Source organism: Polistes dominula, unplaced genomic scaffold (genome assembly GCF_049000335.1).
Source record: "Polistes dominula isolate Pdom_NZ unplaced genomic scaffold, Pdom_raw_medaka contig_84, whole genome shotgun sequence".
In the NCBI taxonomy this organism is placed as follows: Eukaryota; Metazoa; Arthropoda; class Insecta; order Hymenoptera; family Vespidae; genus Polistes; species Polistes dominula.
In genome coordinates, this window is record NW_028300944.1 from 109,420 (window position 1) to 128,237 (window position 18,818).

Below are 18,818 nucleotides of genomic sequence, written 5' to 3' on the forward strand. Positions count from 1 at the left end.
TATCTAAATAATCTCGGAAAAAAAGAAGGAGAACAACAAGTTGATCAATATCAAGAATCATCTTGAAAATAGTTACTTTTAATGACAAATTGAATCTAAACGATATAAAAATGTCTAGAACACTTGAGAAATAAGTTCCTATGTGATTAGAAATTTACTTCTTCTCTTTGGCTGACGATCTGTACTTTCTGTATCCTCGTTAACAACACGTTTCTTCTTTCTCAACGATCTCGTTGAACATTTGGAAAGATTGTTTTTCTTCAATAACGCGTTAGTATGTTCACTGTCGCTATTGGATGAAGAAATCACGTTGAAATGACACTTGTCCGTACTTGGGGTAACCGGTGATTGAGTTTTTACCGAAGTAGTATGATCGGTCGTAGATATAACACTATCAGTTAAATTGTCCGAGGTAGAACTTTTCCTGTCGGAATCCGTATTGTTCAAGGACGTATCTTTATCCGGAAGAAATTTGGCAAAAACCGTGGTGGGAAGAGGTATCGGTATAGGAACTGGAATTGGAATTGGTATTGGTATTGGATAAGGTACGAGTATCGTTACGGGTGGTAACAACGACGACGAGGATGAGGTTTGTGATGAGAATTGTGACGAGAATTGTGACGAGAATTGTGACGAGAATTGTGACTGAATGGGATTAACCGATTCCGCAAGTTCCGGATAGATTTTTAAATCCGAGTTATATTTATGTTGTCTTGATTCGTCGGTACAAGATTCGGGGGGCGAGGGTATTGTTTCCGATTGTATCGGTGACGAAGACGTTTCTGGAATCCAAGAGGAAGATTTTCGTAATTTCCTTTGCTGTGAGTATCGAACGTTATCCCAATTTCTCGATTCCCTTCCTCGTAATCCTTTAATATCCTTCAAGTGTACATCACCTTTATCTTCTATTGTAGATTTATATATTTTATGCCTATCGTGTAATTCACCACTGTCCATCATGTTTCCTATCATATGTTGTTTGGCATGATCAACTGAAGGTGATCTCGATTGGCTCAAATTTAAAAGATTCGAATCCGAATAAGGAATTCTACAATGATAATACTTTTCGTATTCACGATCTTTGAAAGATTCTTTAATATTTTCACTATCATTCCTCATCGTCGTCGTCGTCGTCGTCGTCGTCGTCGTCGTCGGCGTCGTAGTTGGCGTCGTAGTTGGCGTCGTCGTAGTTGTCGTAGTCGTCGTTCTCGATCTCGACGTAGCGTTAAACGAATTTCTTCTTATTATCTTAAGTGACAAATTGTCCGATTTGGCTAAATCTATCGATTCTTTACGATCAATGTCAGCGTTTTGCGATAAAGGCGAGAGCCTGCTGATCGACTCGTCGTCGACGATTAAAATTTCTTCCGTCGAACTACGAGGCGATTGACAGTTCCGAAGCCAAAGTTCCGGAGTGATCAATGCACCACCCTTTCCAGAATCGCTAGGTGGAATCGTTGTTAATCCATGAAGGGCTAGATGAGTTTCCGTTTCTCGACAAAATATATTCATCTTGTATTGATTCAAACACTTGTCGCTACAAAATTGAAGCTGACTTTCGCCATCCTGTTAAATCAAACAAACAAACAAACAAATTAATTTTAATCCAATTAATAAAGTGAATGATCTTTTGTTTTTGTTTTTGTTTTTTTTTTTTGGTTCCTTTTCATCGGGTCAAATAAATACGATTTATAATATAAATAAAATAAATTTGTGGACCTGAAAATCGACGTAACTGATAGGATTTCTAACGTGTCTGCACCAATCGCACGTACGTGCTCTTTTAAAAGCTGCTCTTCGGCCGGCAGCGAAACAAGCTTCGCTACAAAATTGTCCCAAAGCACTGACCATTCCGCAAGAAAGTGGATTCGTTCTTCCCGGTTCCCAAGTTTCACCGATTCGTCCGCACCAAGAACAGGATATCAATCTGTGTCCGATTTCCGTCATTTCATCTGTAACGTGGCAATAAACATAATTGAACCACCACCCCCATAGATACAAGTGATTTATTTAACAATTACAAGTTTAACTTTAGTTCACCTGGGCTACTCGAAGTTGAATCGTTGTGATAAGGTAATCTTGAGGTAGATGGTAAAACAGTTTTGATTTGTAACGATGGACTTGATGACATTTTATCGTTATTCTTAAAAATATCGTTAGAATAATAGGAAGGTGTTAATTTAGTTCGTAACGAATGAGAAAAAGCAGATTGATGATGATTCGTGGGCATCGGTGATCTCGAACTTCCATCGAATAAAAATTGTCGATCCATTTGAGGCAAGGGATGTTTCGTAGTTGCAACCGGTGCAAAATGATCGAGATTTAAACCTCTCGTGTAACCGCTATCAACTTTCTCATAACCGTACCATCCCAATAATTCACTCATCGCCGTTGCTGCATATTCCTGCAACCAACATTGAATAATACAAATCAACTAATTATTTTCTTTATTTCATTAGTCAGTTTGCTATTTATAAAATCAAATAAATAATGAAATCCACGATAAACGAGGATTATTTTTCGAACAAATTAGTTTCATTTAAATATTCGCCTCGTTAAGGAAAACAAAAACAAAACAAACAAAGCTTTGGAGAAAAGTATTCTCGTTAAGGATCCGATCCTTTGGTTTGAAACAAAATAAAAAAAAAAAAAAAAAAAAAAAACAGTCGAATCGAATGAAATTGATTTATTTATCTTGCCAAAAAGCGGGGTGGGGGGTGAGGATGGGAGGGCTTGTACTCGCGAGCATTGCTTCGCGGAGAAGCAAAACGTGATACTCCGAGGTTCCTGCATGTATACGTGTGGTCCATCTACATGCATGTACCACCAGTGAGGGGTATAAATATAACCAGTACGCATATGTACTCCCCGATGTATGTACGTACGTATATCTGTGTTCATATATGGTATACGAAATCGAGGATATCACGTGGCGTGCGGATCAATCCATTAGTCGACTCGTTTCAGTTACACCATGCATCGTATACTTCTTATGCTGGTATATCGTACGCTCGAGCGAAGGTAATATGCTACGATAAATCTTCAACCTTTACAGTTGAGGTTCGACGAACGAGACAACGAACGAAAGACGAATTGCGTTAAACTACACTATTTCAATATTATTTTTCTAATACCTACATCTATAGTCGTTTGGAATATATTGCAATACAATTTATTTATACATAATATAATAATTACATTTAGATACGTTATTAGATGCATTGATAAACCTAATATACCTAATATACCTATACATGTATATATATATATACGTAGTCGTTGGAGGATTATATTGCAATACTGATATAGCGAAACGATTGATCGAGAGACCGACCGCGAATCGTAGAAAGGAGGATAGGAAGCTCATGATTATCAGGTTTGTATTAGGAGGATGATGGTACTCGCGCTGTCTGGCACGCAGGTGCGCTTTCCCAGTGCACGCGAACACAATCGGCATAGTGTACCTATATCGATATAGATATATCTGTGTGTATCCGGCCGCGTACGGTCGTTTGCCACGGATTAACAAACATCGATTAACTCTACTATTTTCTTCTTCTATCTGCTGGCATTAGTCTCGTCCCCGTCCCAAAAGCTTCCAAGTAAAACCCCCAGGTCTACTTATTTCACCTCGACACGCGATCCGGTCTAACGATTCCTCTTACTTTTTTCTTTTTCTACTTTTTCTACTTTTTCTACGTTTTCTACGTTTTACTCTTCCCTTTCTTCTTTTATCTTTTTCTTCCTCATTTAATGCGGCTCTTTGATTCGGTCGTGCCAAAAAACTCAATCGATATAATCCGTATATATTATACACCACTTATATACAGTATATAAGTATCGTTGGTTAACTTTTCAATGTCAAATCGATATACAATTCTTAACTTTAAAATCATAAGTTGTCTTCAAATTACAAAGATATTTTTCGATGCAAGAAAAAGGTGTTGCAATTTTTACAATTCTATTATAATTATTTTGATACGTATTAACTAACTAAGAGTACAAAGATCGATAGTAGTTAATGATTTCAACCGAACGTTGGATTTCGCAATTTCCAAGCGAATTCAAATTAATTATATATAGATTTACTGTGTATATAATGCGCGCGTGGCCTACGCATGTTCGAAATAAAATTCAAACACATTTAAGTGTAACAGTATATCTTGTCGATATCGTCGAAAATTCGAGGCCAGGCACCAAAAGTTATATCTTTCTCTTTCTCTCTCTCTCTCTCTCTCATCCATCATTTGATGTATCGGTGTGTTGTGTGTATCGGGTATATCGTTTCGATACTTTTCCAAGAACGATCTCACGCAGAAATTCATTGCAACCAGGTGAATACGCGCAAGGCGAAAGGTATAATGATGAGAGCCGATCCGTGGGTGTCGTATTGCAACCTATTATGATTTCGAATAAATCAGGCGAAGGAGAGTAACATGAAACTCGTTGCTTCTCTCCCATGTATACCCCGTTTCATCTTTGTACGAACAGGTATCGCGAGGAGACATTATACTACTCGATAACGTGATGCTTGAAACCATGAAAGCGACATATTACCACCATTCTTCTTCTTCCTTCCTTCCTTCCTTCCTTCCTTCCTCCTTCCTTCCTCCTTCCTAAGCACAATCTTTTTCCAAAAATTCTTATTTTTTCTCCTTGACTCTAGATAGTTTCATTTGTAATTGTCCTGACTAAAAAACACAACCATGTTTTCCTCTTCATTTCATTTCCTATTGCATTGATCTTTTATTTCTTCTATCGTTAATTTGAACAAGCAGGTAATAAACATGCACCCCATGCAATAATACGTATAGTATTCTTTCTAGTATTACCTGAAACTCGTAATCAGTGTAAGGAAAGAAAAGACATGATCACTAAACTAACGTATTCTAAATAATAAAATATCAAATTGTTAATGAAATATATACCCTTATCTCTTCGTCAGCCTCTTCTTTCTTCACCTTTGTTGGTACACCTTTTCTTTCCATTAAATCGTCACGAACAGTTTTATCTTCCAACGATAAAGATGAAGATGATGATGATGATGATGATGAAGAAGATGACAACGATGATGACGACGAGGGTAACGACGATGACAACGACGACGACGACGACGACGACGACGACGATGACGACGATGACGATGACACTCGCGTCTTAACTGATCTTTCGTTTATTATATTCAAATTTGATTCTACCCTACTTCCCATTACTTTCTTCTACGCGTTTCATAAGTCATTCAAATGATTTCTAAATATGAACGCGCGTAACATTCTATTTTAATCGTTTTACACTTTACTTTATTTATGTTATCCCATAAAATTCGTTATTTCATTACTTAAACATAGAAATAATTGACGAATTGATTCGTAAATGATTGAACAATTAATCGATCGATACATTTCGTACAAAATAATATTCTCATTGAAAATCATTTAATAGAAGTATATTATGATGTTGGCTCTAAAAGTAAAATGATCGGAGCCAAACTAATATATATGTATATATATATAGTGTGTATAGAGTGTGTATATCCAGAATAAAATGTGTTCCCTACGAGAAAATGTTGGAAGAGTTTTTCCTAAAAATACTTAGCTAGATAGTCTTCACATGCCACAAGCAGAGGAAGAGAAGAAGGCAGGCTCTAGGCTAATCGAATTTCACTGATATTTTTAGGTCACTAAGGTAAAACAACTCGCATTAAAATTAGACCATATGATCGGTCTCTCTGTCTCTCTTCCTCCTCTCAACCCTCCCCTTCTATCTCTCTCTCTCTCTCTTTTGGTATCCTCTTTGTCTTGATCCGTTTAATCCAATTTTCAATCAATATAATCGTATAGATTATAACGATGCGTGTCCTTTTTTGAAAATTCGCGGTATTCCTTAACGAGAGTATCGATGAACGCACACAATGATGACAACGTCATTTCGTCTTTTGTTTCAATGAAATCTAACAATAAACTGTGTTGATGAACACGTGCGATTAAAATAGAATGTTTTGTTTAAAAATTCCTCTCGTAGGGGGATGTATTATATCGCATATTGATCTATATTCCCGTTTTAAATATACCCGCGTAATTTAAATACTCGAAGTTACTTTCGATATATTTTCTTCTTATTGTTGGTTTATGTTTTTTTTTAAAGAGGAAACAAAATCTTCGAAAAGTGAACAACAAAAAAAGATTGTAAAGATTTAGAAAAATCGTTAAATTGATGAATTATTACACTTAGCACACTTTTTTTTATATGAGTATCACTGTGATCGTACGAAGAATTATTGATGATTCAAGAAACCGATTCAAAGGAGACTCTTTCTCGCGTGTACGCTCCTACGTGTACGCGGTAAAAATAACCAAGTACCGATCAGCCGGCATTCGTATGAATTCGTGCACTTTCGGGATAACTCGGCTCGCGTGAAACTCAAATTTCATCGCTATCACCGATTACAAATGACATTAAATGTATCGACCGCGTATTATTTTTTACATTTTGTATATGAAAACATTTAATCTAATTCGAAATTATAAATATGACATATGTTCGTTTTCAAAATGAATTTAATTATTAGATTATTATGAAACCCAATTTAGCACAATTTAAATTACTGCAATCAAGAAAAAAACCTCAATCGGTCTGATCGAAATCTATTTAACCGACTGATCGGATTTATTAAAGGTTATAATTTTCACCCAGAGAGGGCACGCCGTTCGGCACACTAATCTAACCTAACATTTACATTTATTTTATGCCTTTTAAATTCGTCTTCTTGAATAGTCTGTAATTTCATTGAAAAACGTGTAAAATTGCACGTGTACAAAATGCCAGTCGATTTAGGTTTCGTTGAAAAATGTGAGCCCTGGCAATTGGAAAGTAGATTTTTTCCAAGTAAAGTAGGTGGTAGACCAGCATGGTTAGATTTAAAAAATATACCCAACAAGGAAGATGTTGAATGTGATTATTGCAAAAATCCGTGCATTTTTTTGTGTCAAATTTATGCTCCATACGAGGAAGATGATGATGCATTTCATAGAACGTTGTATGTATTTATATGTAAGGATCCAAGTTGTTGTAAAACAAATGAAAATGGAAATTTAAAGGTTCTGCGCTCTCAGTTAAATAGATTCAATCCTTTTTATCCTTCAGAACCACCTATAGAAAAAGAAGACTGGAGAACGGATATCAGTATGTATAGAAATGATTGTTCACAAATGTATTTATATTCTAAAAGGATTATTATTTATACGTAACTGTTTCTAGGTACAGATTCTTGGTGCAAAACTTGTTGCGTTTGTGGCATCTCAGCACCGAATCATTGTTCAAAATGCAAAGCTGCTAATTATTGTAGCCGTAATCATCAAATCTATGATTGGAAACATGGCCATAAACAGAATTGTGGCAATAATGTTAATATAAGTAATAGTTTTCTATTTCCTGAATATGAACTGGTAATAGAATCTGAAGAAAATATAAATGAAGATGATGACGATTGTAATGAAGTAGAAGAAAAAGAAATGGCAAAATACAAATCCATGGTACAACGTAACGAAACAGGATCCATCCAAGAAGGTAAAGATGAGGAAGATTTAGTAAAAATGGCCAACGCTGATGAAGATGAAGTATTTGCTCGATTCCATTCAAGAATTGTTCACAATCCAGAACAAGTTGTAAGGTAGACCTATGTATATTTCGATATCAAATATTTCATTTAAATATATTTGTCATTTTTATTAATAAACATGAATAACGTTTCTGTAAATTGTAGGTATGAAAGAAATGGACAAATTTTGTATATTTCTGGTAATACAAACATTCAAGATGTTCCTAAATGTTCATTATGTGGTGGTGAAAGACAATTTGAATTTCAAGTATGTCATTCGAAAATCTTCCAAAGATGATTATTTCATATAATACTTATTGATAAATCATTTCTTCCATTTCTTTTCAGATAATGCCCCAATTGTTGAATTTCTTTAATTACAAAGATGTTATTAATTCTCTAGATTGGGGTATACTTGTTATATTTACTTGCACAAAATCTTGTGTTCCTAATGAAAAATATGCAATGGAGTATATATGGAAACAAGATATTATATCAGATAAAATTGATGCTACGTCTGTGTGTGAAAATAAAAATGATTTCTTAGAAAAATAATAATTTCTTTAAAATAACAGTTTTCATTTTTGCATAAACTTTGCTAAAACAATTATTTCAATTAACACACATTTATACTATTGCATATTCACTAAGAGTTTTTATTTTTTATATTAATAATAATGAAAGGAAACACTATACAGTCATTCAATTGATTTATATAATCTTTTATGCTACGTTTAAGATACGTTAAGAAATGACAATGGAAATTATATTAATTAGGATAGAAAATATTTCCAATAAATGTTTAGAATTGGCAGGGTATTGCTTTTCATTAGCGCAAATAAAACAAACAATATATTTCACATTGAGCATATAACTAATTAACTTAAAACTTACAGATATATAAGAAAATATAAAATAGATAATATTTGGTTTTTTCCTCTATCGTAAATTTTTAAATTAACTATACTAAAGTTACTATTGAAACTTTAAGATACATTTATAAATACATTTGAGATATTTTCCTAATATTTATTTCTTTTTTTTTCCATTTGTTTTGTAATAAATCTATGCGCAAGACAATGAGTAGTATCTGTCGCTTATTCTAGAAGTATTTCACATCATAAATTGACATAATAAATAGATTTCTTTACTTACTTGAAACAATTATTTCTACAAGATGAATATTTATAATTCTGTGTGTTCGAAATGATGTGCTTTAAAATCAGCTGGATGTACGAATAAGCCTTCCATAGTTTTCCATTGTAAATGTTGACTATTATAAGAATAATCACCGATCACTTCCATTTGACCAACAAGATGGGTATACGATCTTCCACTAATGGATAAGTACCTGAAATTGAAATATATATATAAACAAATAGAAATTGGATACATTTGAAGAGAAAGAAAAACATGAAGTATTAGAAACATACGCATTTGTATCAACATGCTTCAACATGACAGTATCATTCCTCTCCCAAAAATCAGTTTGACATACTATTTGCCAATTGTCTCCGCTATCGCTTGGTCTTCTGAAATCCCCAAAGGCAGATATTTCCTGTTTACCGCTCAATGGAGAAGTAACCAAATGCGAATGTAAATTCTTTTTTGTTGCTACATGTTCCAATCTAATTATGTCATTGCATTTAATTGGCTTCCTGGTTAATGCATAAGATAAATTGATTAATTTATTATTTATAAGATAAACAAAGGTTTATTTTATAAGGTAAACAAAAAAACGTAATTACCCACGAATATATTGTTTTTTATATTCTGCTTTTACAAGCCAGTACGAATTACCATCCTCTTTAACTTCAATACCTGTCACCGATTGTTGTCCACTACCACTTCCATACCTGATGTCATGAGAATGTAATCTTACATTGAAATCAACGTTCATTAATTTAATAACTGAACCATATGTTACATATTTGGTTCCTTTAGCTGCAATTTAATGTTTTACATTTAGCAAAATAATAGTCTAATTAATATAATAGTAACATAACCTTAAAACTTTTAATTCTATTTTAACTTGTAGTAATATGTATATATATATATACCTGTGGTAGATCCTATGAAAAAAAACTTAGTAAAGATAATAATAATGGTATCGTCTCTGATGACAATATCATTTTTTAATTAATTAAATAAGAATTTATTAAACTAAGAAATACCACGGAATGCCTCCAATCAAACTTCGACTATTTGGCTTGTGTAGATAATCGTCTCATAGTTGTATTCCATGCCGTGTCAATTTTTCATTGGCCCGTATCGTAAACTAACACGTATAACAAAATTTCGATATAATACAAAATACTTTTTGGCATATCAAAATATATAATATGTATTGAATTAAATAATATAAACGATTAAATGTTTCTATAAAGTAATATACACACTATAATATATTACATACTATAATCGATGCTTCTATTTTGAAATGAAATAAAAGTATTTAAACAAAAATATATTAATAATTAAAATTTAATATTTTTCACACATACATACAATAAATTCAGTTCAAGTTAACATATTTCATAAATAATTTATTTAACATAAACTAGATAAAACAAAAAACTATACGTACGACAGCAGAGTATACGTTTTATAAATATTAAAAATATATTTTTACCATATTGGACCCATGTTTATTTTTTAAATGTTTTACAAAATAATTGTTTATAAATTGCATTTGATAATTAGTAAGATTAATTATTAAATACAATTTATTGAATCTTAAGCAGCTTCCCACATAAAGATATGGTACACTTCAACAAGATATATTCTGATACAAGCTATTAGCATGGTACACACATGTACAATCATTTAGTATATTACATATAATATCTGTACACCATGCTATAGGCCAATCCATTTTGTGCTAAATATATGTATGTATATATATATATATATATGTATATAAATGCAGATCAGAAAAAACAAAGATATGAAACACTTATAAAAGAAGCATTTTGATATATTCGTCTTTCTTATTATAATATTATAATACTTAAAACAGCATATATATTCGATAAAAAATCTCTCATAGTATTCAATAATTGTATTGATTAATATTTCATCACTTTTAGCAAATTGATAACTTTTCTTAACTAACAATAAGTATTAATATTATATATATATATATAATATATAATGTACAATGCTACCACATATTAATGATCCAATTTGTTTTGATAATGTAGGCAGTAGATCATAATCTTCATTTACATTTTACTTTTTAGATTAATAGTGATCACAGTTTAAACTGTTTCTTTTTTTAGTTTGCATATAGAATAAAAAAATTCGAGGAACTTTCCTTGCAATTTTAAAGTCATCAAACTTTTAGTTTTAATAATATATAACAAAAGTAATGTAAATTAATATTCTATTACTTTAGGTCGAGTTTTAACATAAACATATGCAGCTATCATTACAAATATTGCAGCTATTGTAGGTAGAACGACTGTGAAAACTCGTTGCTTGTTTTCAAGAAATTCCTTTTTGCGTTCCTTCTTTTGCTTATTTGTTTCTTTTGTTTTACCTTTTAATTGACGCATCGTTTTGCTGCAAAACATAATTCTCTTTTTACTTATCTCATAATATAAAAACGTATGCATGCAAATATTAATTTATAAATACATTTGTTAATTAAGTAATATATACTTTGTCAAATACACACGAAAAACTACATATATATATATACATATAAAAAGTGAAACATCTGTTAATAACAAAAATTCTATATTAATATTAACGGGTAATTATACATGTCTGTATGTTAGTGAAGCATGAAACAACATGCGGTCTTTGCAAATGTTCTATAATGTAAGAATAAATGTTATTAACAACATTTTCAAATATATACGAATAATTACCAAATATTAATATCTTGATTATTTAAATATTTAATTGAAAAAGTGAGTTTTTCAATTGACAGATGTGTGATTAACCAATGCGAAATTTCTGTGCACACACGTAAATAATAAGCAAACAACACAACTTGATTATATTCCTGTTACTTCCGTACCTATATGCGAATAAACTGAATAAATTGTACCATACATTAAGTATATTATAGATTTAACGAATAATGAACATTTTATCACGTTCTACATTATCATTCAAACAGAAACAGATTGCAGCGCTGCACTAGGTAAGAATTACAACTACGAATAAAAATAAACAACAAAGAAGAAAAATAGCTATGTAATGTTTAAACGAAGTATTATTGTTTAAATAAGTGTAAAATAATTTAAAGGGAGAAAGTATAAACGAAGAAAGTTGTGATGTGTACCAGTTTAAATATATAATGTAAGCGCAATTTCTCTAAATTTATTAACAAATTGTTAATCTATTAAAAATATAAATATTTCATTATATTATGCAAATTAAAGTCATAAATTATTACTTATTAATTATTTTCAAAGATTACAGTTTTAGACAACAAAAAATATACAGATATGTTACTTTAAACATATTAACATGTTTATCGCAAATTATAAATATTTCAATAGAATTTTAATAGATAATTATCTGTATATTTATGAAAATCTTATAATAAATTAACTGCATATATTATTATAGAATTTCAAAGTGTTCATGATAAATATAGGGGAACTTACTTTTAAATAGATTTATAGATAAATGTGAATGAAAATATAAATAATATTTCGTGAAAAATACAATTAATATTGAAACCGATTTAACTAGCAAAAGTTTAATAATTTTTAATTATTATGTACATTTATATCACATCATTTGATTTTTCACTATACATCAATATAAATATATTTATGCACGTCACTAATCATTATTTATTACAAGAAACGCATTTAGATTGTGTTCATATAAAGTTGATGTGTGTATATTTATATATCTTTTCATTGTTCAAAAAATAAAACAGATTAACAGTATTAATGTTTTTATAAGAGTCCATAAATTTGTAAAATAACAGATTGTTGCGATATTTGTAACAAGGCATTTTTCTAAAATATTATTTGTGACAACTATATAAATAAAAAATGAAAAATGTATGTATATATGAAGAATTTGTACATGTTATATCAAAGTAGCAGGTTTTTTTTTCACATCTTCATATAATTAACAATTATTCTAATTGTGGAAGTAAAAAATATATCTCTAATATTATTAAAATTTGTCTTAGAATGTATCATTCATTTTTTTTTCTGTGTGACTTTGACATAATACTTCTGAATCATAGACAACATCGTTCATTTTTCAACAATTAAAGACTCAATAAACATTTAAAGCTTCACGATAGTTCTCCGATTGGTGCATTTTGTAACCACAAATCGTGTATAAAATTATATAGATCATCGCTCACAGCCACCTGTAAATTATTATATATACACTATTTGATTGTTTGTAATATTTTGTTATGGAAGTTTTTCAAGATTTTACCTTGTAAGGAGTAGGATTCAAATTTCTTTTATGATCATTTCTTAACGTCTTAAGAGATTCTTGAACTCTATCTCTAATTTGTGTTAACGTTGGTAAAGGTTCGCAGACTTTACCATTTTTCCAATATACCTTTAAACGGAAAATAAATCATTTCACACTTGTTTTCTTTTTATATAAGAAGAAAAAAGAGAACACAGGTTTCTTCAATAATATTGAAATATAATATATAATTAATGTTAATTATATTTACTTTATGCAATGGCTCTACACGCGTTGGTATAACATACGCTCTTTTTGATTCTTGAAATGGATGTCTACAAAGAACTTTCTGTTTTACTTGGGGTTCCTCCTCCGTTGATCTTTGCAATATATCAATTAATGCATATCCATCCGCACCATATAATCTATATGCATTCTTTTTACCAGGAATATTCATTTTAGCAACTTCTTGACTAAGCTTAATTCTTGGTTGACCATTAATTTCAACCATCTTATATACACAACCTAATGCTGGTTGTCTTTGGCATGTTACAAGATGTGTACCAATTCCAAAACAGTTAATTTTGTGACTCTATGAAAACATTAATAAAAACTCAAAAAGTTGGCTTTACAAATAGCCATTATAAACAACAACAAAAAAAAAACAAAAAAAAAACAAATATATAAAGAAAAATTGTCATTACATATTTTACCTGTTCATTCAAACTTATAATTGTTTCTTCATTAATATCATTCGATGCGACGATTATCATTCTTGCAAACCACGGTATGTTATATTTAATAGCAAGTCTTTCAAAGATATCTCTAGCAGCATTACTAAGATATGCCAAATCACCGCTATCGAGTCGGATGCCAATAGCTTTATAACCCACATCATTTAAGGCAAGTGCAACGGCACAAAAATTTAAAATTCCACTCCTAGTACATAGAAGAATAACGAGGTAGGTATATATATATATATAAATATCTATGACCAAATATATTATTAATATGAAATAAATAATTGATCAACAAAACAATTGATATGGATAGTCGCACATGCAAACGTATATATACGTATATTACACTATTTTACATAAAGTGAAAGATTTTATTAGGGGCTGAATTGGGAAGGGCACTATATAAGATCACAAAGTTGTAATAATAGAATCCCACAAAATAAAGCTTTTATACTGATTGAAATATGTTAAGCTTAATTTCATAATGACCATATTATGAAAGCAATAGGATGCAATGAAAAGTTATTATTTTTCAATTTGTCTGCTTTACAGAAATGAAGATTTTTGTTAAACTTAATGAAAATGATTATCTTCCTTATTAAAAAAAAAAAAGAAAAGTATATCTAAATGTGTTCAATATTTCATTGATATGACAATTTAATTCAATGGTTGTATCTGAAAAAGCAGACAAGTGAGAGTATATCGTACCTCACATAGAGCTCACCCAATTCGCCTCGTCTTAACAAGCCGTTCTTGTGATGCGAAGTGGGTTCTGATATAAGCGTATTGTTTCTCACACCATTTTGAGTATGTGCACTGGATCCTTTATTTAGAAGCTTATTCTTTACATTTATGCTTGTTATAAATGTATTTTGTTTGGCTGATGCTTCAATGCTACAAACACATTTTTCTTAGCCAGCAACAAATATAACGATGTACATATATACCTATTAGATCTTTTAGTTTATCAATTCATTTTCTAACGAGTAGAAAATGTTTATTGAAAATAATAGTAGAATTTTAAATATATATATATATATTTGTTGTTGAGCTATATTATATAAGAGCTTATTAGAATTTCAAAATATATTTTATGTACATATCAATTGCATAATCTACGTGTTATTTTACGTATTCTTTTCTTTTTTTATTTTAAAATTCCTTGCAGATTCTTAGCATTACAAGACAGACCAAGAAAATTGCCTTATTTATTTTCAAGATATTTATACTTATATTTTATATACAATAAGACTATTTACAAATTATAAATATGTACATTACTAACATTTACAATTAATTTATACACATATTTATTCTCTGTAATAATATTCTTTTTTTATTTCATCATGAAAAATATTAGTAATAATTAATATTAGCAGCGCATTAAATAATCTCTACGTTAACGAGAAAATTATAAAAAAGAAATTCAGCATTAGATATCAGGACATTTCCCATGATTATGGGACAATATTAAAAAGGAAAAAGAAAAAGCTTGTCAAAAAAAAAGATCAAGAAATATATTCACATAATGCAGAAAGAATGAAAAGTAAATATAAGACTAAAAGAAAAAAGTACGTACCTTTTAGTATCGTAAGTATCTACAAGAGCTGTAAATCTCTCTGGAAAAGCTATGGCATAGCTAATTAAGGCAGCTAATTCTCCACTAGAAGCTTCGGAAACTATACTTCCTAAATCACCGGCGATAGCATCTCGATATTTTGAAGCTAATTCTAAGAGATCATAAACTTCTCCCGTTTGTTTATGAGCAAGCGTCTACAAAATTTCAATTTTATAATCATTTATGCATACATTTATGATCATTCATATTCTAATCATTGAATATATATTTACTTTTGCTTGTAAATCATCGATACTAGTAAATGATGTAATGTATGAATGCGCATGAGTTCCACTAACTGGAATGTTAAATAACTTTCCAGCTAGCACATTACTTGTACCATCAAATCCACCTGTAATATATAATAATGATATTGTTATTTTGTTATTTTGTTATTTTGTTTTCTTATTGGAATGGCATTAAATTATAAGATTACATTAAGAATACGACTAACCAACATAGCTGTATTTAGATGCGCTTAAACCTCCATCCGGACCTTGAGCTCTACGTAGACCATACTCTAACAACGTAATATTTTTGCCAGCAACCATCCGATACCTTGCTGCATTAGTTGCCATCAAACTTGCATAGTTCACCAATGTTAATAAAGTTGTCTCCAATAGTTGTACTGTTATTAATGGACCCTCAACTCGTAGCAATGGGATTCTACATATGGTTAATTACATGTATCTGAATCTGGTACTTTGATAGATATATCTGCTTATTAAATCTCTAAACTCTTGTTCATAATTATATTATAAGAAATATGATATATATTCTGTTATAAATTGTTAATTTTGTAAATCATTTCTTTAAATTAATAATAACCTTGGAAAAGTAACAGAGCCTTCTTGCATTGCATAAATGGTAACATTATTTACATTGATATTTTTTAAATAATCAAAAAAACCTGGATCTACCGAAGAGGGCATTGTTGATTTTAAGTATTTGATATCTACAACATAAATTCATGATAATAAATAATTATACTATGAAATATTATATATTGTTATATGTTAATTTAGTGCATTCATACCACTGTCTGAATATTGAAACCTCTCCAAAAATTTAATACATTCCTCGAGACCAGCAAAAATTGTGAATTCTCCTTGGAAAGGATTCTTTCGAAAAAATAAATCAAACACTGCATAATCATTGATTTTACCGCTTTTCCAATAAGCATATGCCATTGTAATTTGATACAAATCTAAAACAATTATTAAACATTCAGTGCATATATCAATTAACTCCATAAAACAAACAGTTGAGAAATGCGATGAAATAATGTATATTGTATATTATTTATTATTACTAATTATATTTTTTTGTCTAGTAATGTACATAAAAAAAAAAAAAGAAAAAAAGAAGAAAAAAGGAGGGAAAAATTGCATGTGCAATGCATCAATAAAAATCATATGTTAATCGATTCTCATAGAAGTTTGATTATAAAAATGATGTCAGACGTAAGAAAATTTTAAATAAAAAAAGAATCTGATAAGAGTATCATTGTTACAACATATTTGGATGAATAGCCATAAATAAAATTGAAGGTATGATGCATAAGAAGAAAGTTTATAGGTTAGCTCGAAAATACCGGCTTTTAACAATTATTTACAGTTTTTTTATCGATGGAAACATTAGAATTTGAAATACCTGTCAAAAGAGGTTGAACGACAGGATTTTGTCGTGAGTAACACCATGCTTTGCAGTCGTCATGTGACATTATTTTGGGTAATAGATTTTCTTTTGTATCTAAATATGTCTTCTTCCTTTCTCTAATGCACTATTTCGTTTCTATATATATAGGTATATATATATATTTATATCTGTTATATATATAGTTGTATTGTTTGTCTCTTTCGCATAAGTGATGATGATTGTAAAAAAAATAAACAAGTATTATTAATAGTAATTACACAGTGTACACTTGGGCAGTATCCTGCCGTTCACGGATGTTACTGACGAACTGACATGACTTAAAGAAATCCGCCGTAATATACGGTCGCATACCCTCTCAGAATCGATAGGAACGTTTGAAGGACATTCAGACGATACATGCATGCATGACCTGTTATTCCGCCAATCCTCGAATCAGTTGTTAAATAAGTCATGATTGTCCATTGCTTTACATACACTTTACGTTTGGAATTAAACTTATCAATAACTGGTATAATAACTTTTGAAAAAAGAACTATTATAAGTATGACACATCCTAATTGTATATTAATAGAAAACCTTTTTGTTTTTTTTTGTCCTATTTTTTTTTAGCATTTAATTTAACAATGAAATTATTAAAGTAGTTTGTGTACCATTTAAGTATATAAACTAACACTATTTTGATCATTTGACAAATTTTCGGTTAATTCGTTTTTTTGTTTGTTTGAAAATAATAATATTATATATTAATATCAATAAATTTATAATAATTTTTTAAATTTATATTTTATTTTTTCTATTTAATTAATTTTTATAGTTAACTTTGATCTTTTGTACAACGTAGTGATGATCAATGAAATACTGTTAATTTAAACGTATTTATTCGTAATGCATAAAATGTTTTTATGAATGATCATCGTTCATAGTGATTAGTAAAGAAAAAAACGACGAGGAGAGATACGTGTGTATGCATTTGTATATTTTGCTTCTTTTGCCTTTCTCTTTCTCTCTTTCTCTCTTTATATATCTATTAGTCCGATCAAAGATCATAATTTATACGTATATGCATACGTATACATATAACATGTATATAGAAATAAAATGCCAAGTGTTCAAAGACTTTTTTTTAAGTTGTATTTAACTTTGGAACCAAATCAAACAATTTATTTTAATTGTATCGAATATCGTGGTTCGATTCGATTATCGAACGAACATTTATTACAATTTAAATTTCTACAAAATGAAAACAAATGAATAAATGATCAAAATACTTGTTTATTTCAGCAATTAAATAATATGCATATCATTTATGTTTGGATTTGCGATTTTTACTTAAATGACATAAAATTGTACGTCGTAATAATTCTCTAGACGTATAACATTACGTCATAGGTCTCTTAGATAAGATCTCTAATTATAGCGAGCGATTTGCAATCATAACGTTTAGGTTTAATGCCTAACATTCTCCCTTGTTTAGAACACAATATTAATGTTTTGACCAAAAGAACGATTCGTATAGATTGTTTATACTTTTTTTCTTCTTTTTCTTTGTTTTCTTTGTTTTCTTTTTTTTGAACAAAAAATATCGATATACGTTAAAATGATCTTAGATCTCGCTAATTAATCATTAGGATAAACAAGAAAAAAGAGATATATTTGAGCTTTCATATCATGATTCATATAGTAAATCTTATAATTACATTGATAAGGAATGTACAAAAAATTACAATTTAAAAAATGCTCATATTTACTATTCTATTTAGATTATTGTAAAGAACATATGTGGAAGATTTATCAATGTTCAAAT

At 29.9% G+C, this 18,818-nt stretch overlaps 5 protein-coding genes across 10 annotated transcripts; 1 reads left to right on the forward strand and 4 right to left on the reverse strand.

The window, feature by feature from the left end:
- Positions 1-57: 57 nt before the first annotated feature.
- On the reverse strand, positions 58-5,470 carry Sobp (Sine oculis-binding protein). Of its 3 annotated transcripts, XM_089171805.1 has the most exons (5): positions 4,929-5,070; positions 4,558-4,832; positions 2,041-2,404; positions 1,720-1,952; positions 58-1,566 (listed from the first exon to the last, which is right to left on the reverse strand). In XM_089171805.1, the coding sequence occupies exons 2-5, from the start codon at positions 4,561-4,563 to the stop codon at positions 139-141; spliced, it is 2,031 nt and encodes a 676-aa protein (XP_089027931.1). In that variant the 5' UTR covers positions 4,564-4,832; positions 4,929-5,070; the 3' UTR covers positions 58-138. The 3 variants fall into 3 exon arrangements, with proteins under 3 accessions (XP_089027931.1, XP_089027930.1, XP_015186177.2); XM_089171804.1 differs by lacking the exon at positions 4,558-4,832 and having other exon boundaries at positions 1,849-1,952; positions 4,929-5,470; XM_015330691.2 differs by lacking the exon at positions 4,558-4,832 and having other exon boundaries at positions 4,929-5,461.
- Positions 5,471-6,683: 1,213 nt separating this feature from the next.
- Zfrp8 (Zinc finger protein RP-8) lies at positions 6,684-8,960 on the forward strand. The gene is made up of 4 exons (XM_015330688.2): positions 6,684-7,182; positions 7,258-7,669; positions 7,763-7,865; positions 7,946-8,960. Exons 1-4 carry the CDS (start codon positions 6,819-6,821, stop codon positions 8,150-8,152), a joined length of 1,086 nt encoding a protein of 361 aa, XP_015186174.2. The 5' UTR covers positions 6,684-6,818; the 3' UTR covers positions 8,153-8,960.
- LOC107071574 (stromal cell-derived factor 2) lies at positions 8,224-9,914 on the reverse strand. The gene is made up of 4 exons (XM_015330689.2): positions 9,658-9,914; positions 9,346-9,541; positions 9,031-9,255; positions 8,224-8,948 (listed from the first exon to the last, which is right to left on the reverse strand). Exons 2-4 carry the CDS (start codon positions 9,495-9,497, stop codon positions 8,783-8,785), a joined length of 543 nt encoding a protein of 180 aa, XP_015186175.2. The 5' UTR covers positions 9,498-9,541; positions 9,658-9,914; the 3' UTR covers positions 8,224-8,782.
- Positions 9,915-10,063: 149 nt separating this feature from the next.
- On the reverse strand, positions 10,064-11,665 carry LOC149032756 (single-pass membrane and coiled-coil domain-containing protein 4 homolog). Its single transcript, XM_089171820.1, has 2 exons — positions 11,473-11,665; positions 10,064-11,161 (listed from the first exon to the last, which is right to left on the reverse strand). The coding sequence occupies exon 2, from the start codon at positions 11,152-11,154 to the stop codon at positions 10,975-10,977; it is 180 nt and encodes a 59-aa protein (XP_089027946.1). The 5' UTR covers positions 11,155-11,161; positions 11,473-11,665; the 3' UTR covers positions 10,064-10,974.
- Positions 11,666-12,298: 633 nt separating this feature from the next.
- Positions 12,299-17,467, reverse strand: Naprt (nicotinate phosphoribosyltransferase). Of its 4 annotated transcripts, none has more exons than XM_015330634.2 (11): positions 17,009-17,467; positions 16,392-16,562; positions 16,184-16,310; positions 15,810-16,021; positions 15,589-15,707; positions 15,317-15,510; positions 14,446-14,631; positions 13,711-13,936; positions 13,269-13,589; positions 13,019-13,147; positions 12,299-12,968 (listed from the first exon to the last, which is right to left on the reverse strand). In XM_015330634.2, the coding sequence occupies exons 1-11, from the start codon at positions 17,076-17,078 to the stop codon at positions 12,870-12,872; spliced, it is 1,854 nt and encodes a 617-aa protein (XP_015186120.1). In that variant the 5' UTR covers positions 17,079-17,467; the 3' UTR covers positions 12,299-12,869. The 4 variants fall into 4 exon arrangements, with proteins under 4 accessions (XP_015186120.1, XP_015186121.1, XP_015186123.1 ...); XM_015330635.2 differs by having other exon boundaries at positions 12,299-12,947; positions 17,009-17,454; XM_015330637.2 differs by lacking the exon at positions 14,446-14,631 and having other exon boundaries at positions 17,009-17,464.
- Positions 17,468-18,818: the final 1,351 nt, after the last annotated feature.

Bases quoted from the DNA above. Each gene is read 5' to 3' on its own strand.
- Naprt (XM_015330634.2), bottom strand. From the start codon at position 17,078: ATGTCACATGACGACTGCAAAGCATGGTGTTACTCACGACAAAATCCT. The intron at 16,022-16,183 runs GTTATTATTAAT...AACCATATGTAG, and splicing joins GGCTCTGTTACTTTTCCAAG to AATCCCATTGCTACGAGTTG. The intron at 15,708-15,809 runs GTTAGTCGTATT...TATATATTACAG, and splicing joins ATCTAAATACAGCTATGTTG to GTGGATTTGATGGTACAAGT.
- Zfrp8 (XM_015330688.2), top strand. From the start codon at position 6,819: ATGCCAGTCGATTTAGGTTTCGTTGAAAAATGTGAGCCCTGGCAATTG. The intron at 7,183-7,257 runs GTATGTATAGAA...AACTGTTTCTAG, and splicing joins AGACTGGAGAACGGATATCA to GTACAGATTCTTGGTGCAAA. The intron at 7,670-7,762 runs GTAGACCTATGT...TGTAAATTGTAG, and splicing joins AATCCAGAACAAGTTGTAAG to GTATGAAAGAAATGGACAAA.
- LOC149032756 (XM_089171820.1), bottom strand. From the start codon at position 11,154: ATGCGTCAATTAAAAGGTAAAACAAAAGAAACAAATAAGCAAAAGAAG.
- LOC107071574 (XM_015330689.2), bottom strand. From the start codon at position 9,497: ATGAACGTTGATTTCAATGTAAGATTACATTCTCATGACATCAGGTAT. The intron at 9,256-9,345 runs GTAATTACGTTT...TGCATTAACCAG, and splicing joins AAAAAACAATATATTCGTGG to GAAGCCAATTAAATGCAATG. The intron at 8,949-9,030 runs GTATGTTTCTAA...TTTCAATTTCAG, and splicing joins AAGCATGTTGATACAAATGC to GTACTTATCCATTAGTGGAA.
- Sobp (XM_015330691.2), bottom strand. From the start codon at position 5,210: ATGGGAAGTAGGGTAGAATCAAATTTGAATATAATAAACGAAAGATCA. The intron at 2,405-4,928 runs GTATATATTTCA...TGTTGGTTGCAG, and splicing joins AGGCTGACGAAGAGATAAGG to GAATATGCAGCAACGGCGAT. The intron at 1,567-1,719 runs GTCCACAAATTT...TTGATTTAACAG, and splicing joins TCAGTTACGTCGATTTTCAG to GATGGCGAAAGTCAGCTTCA.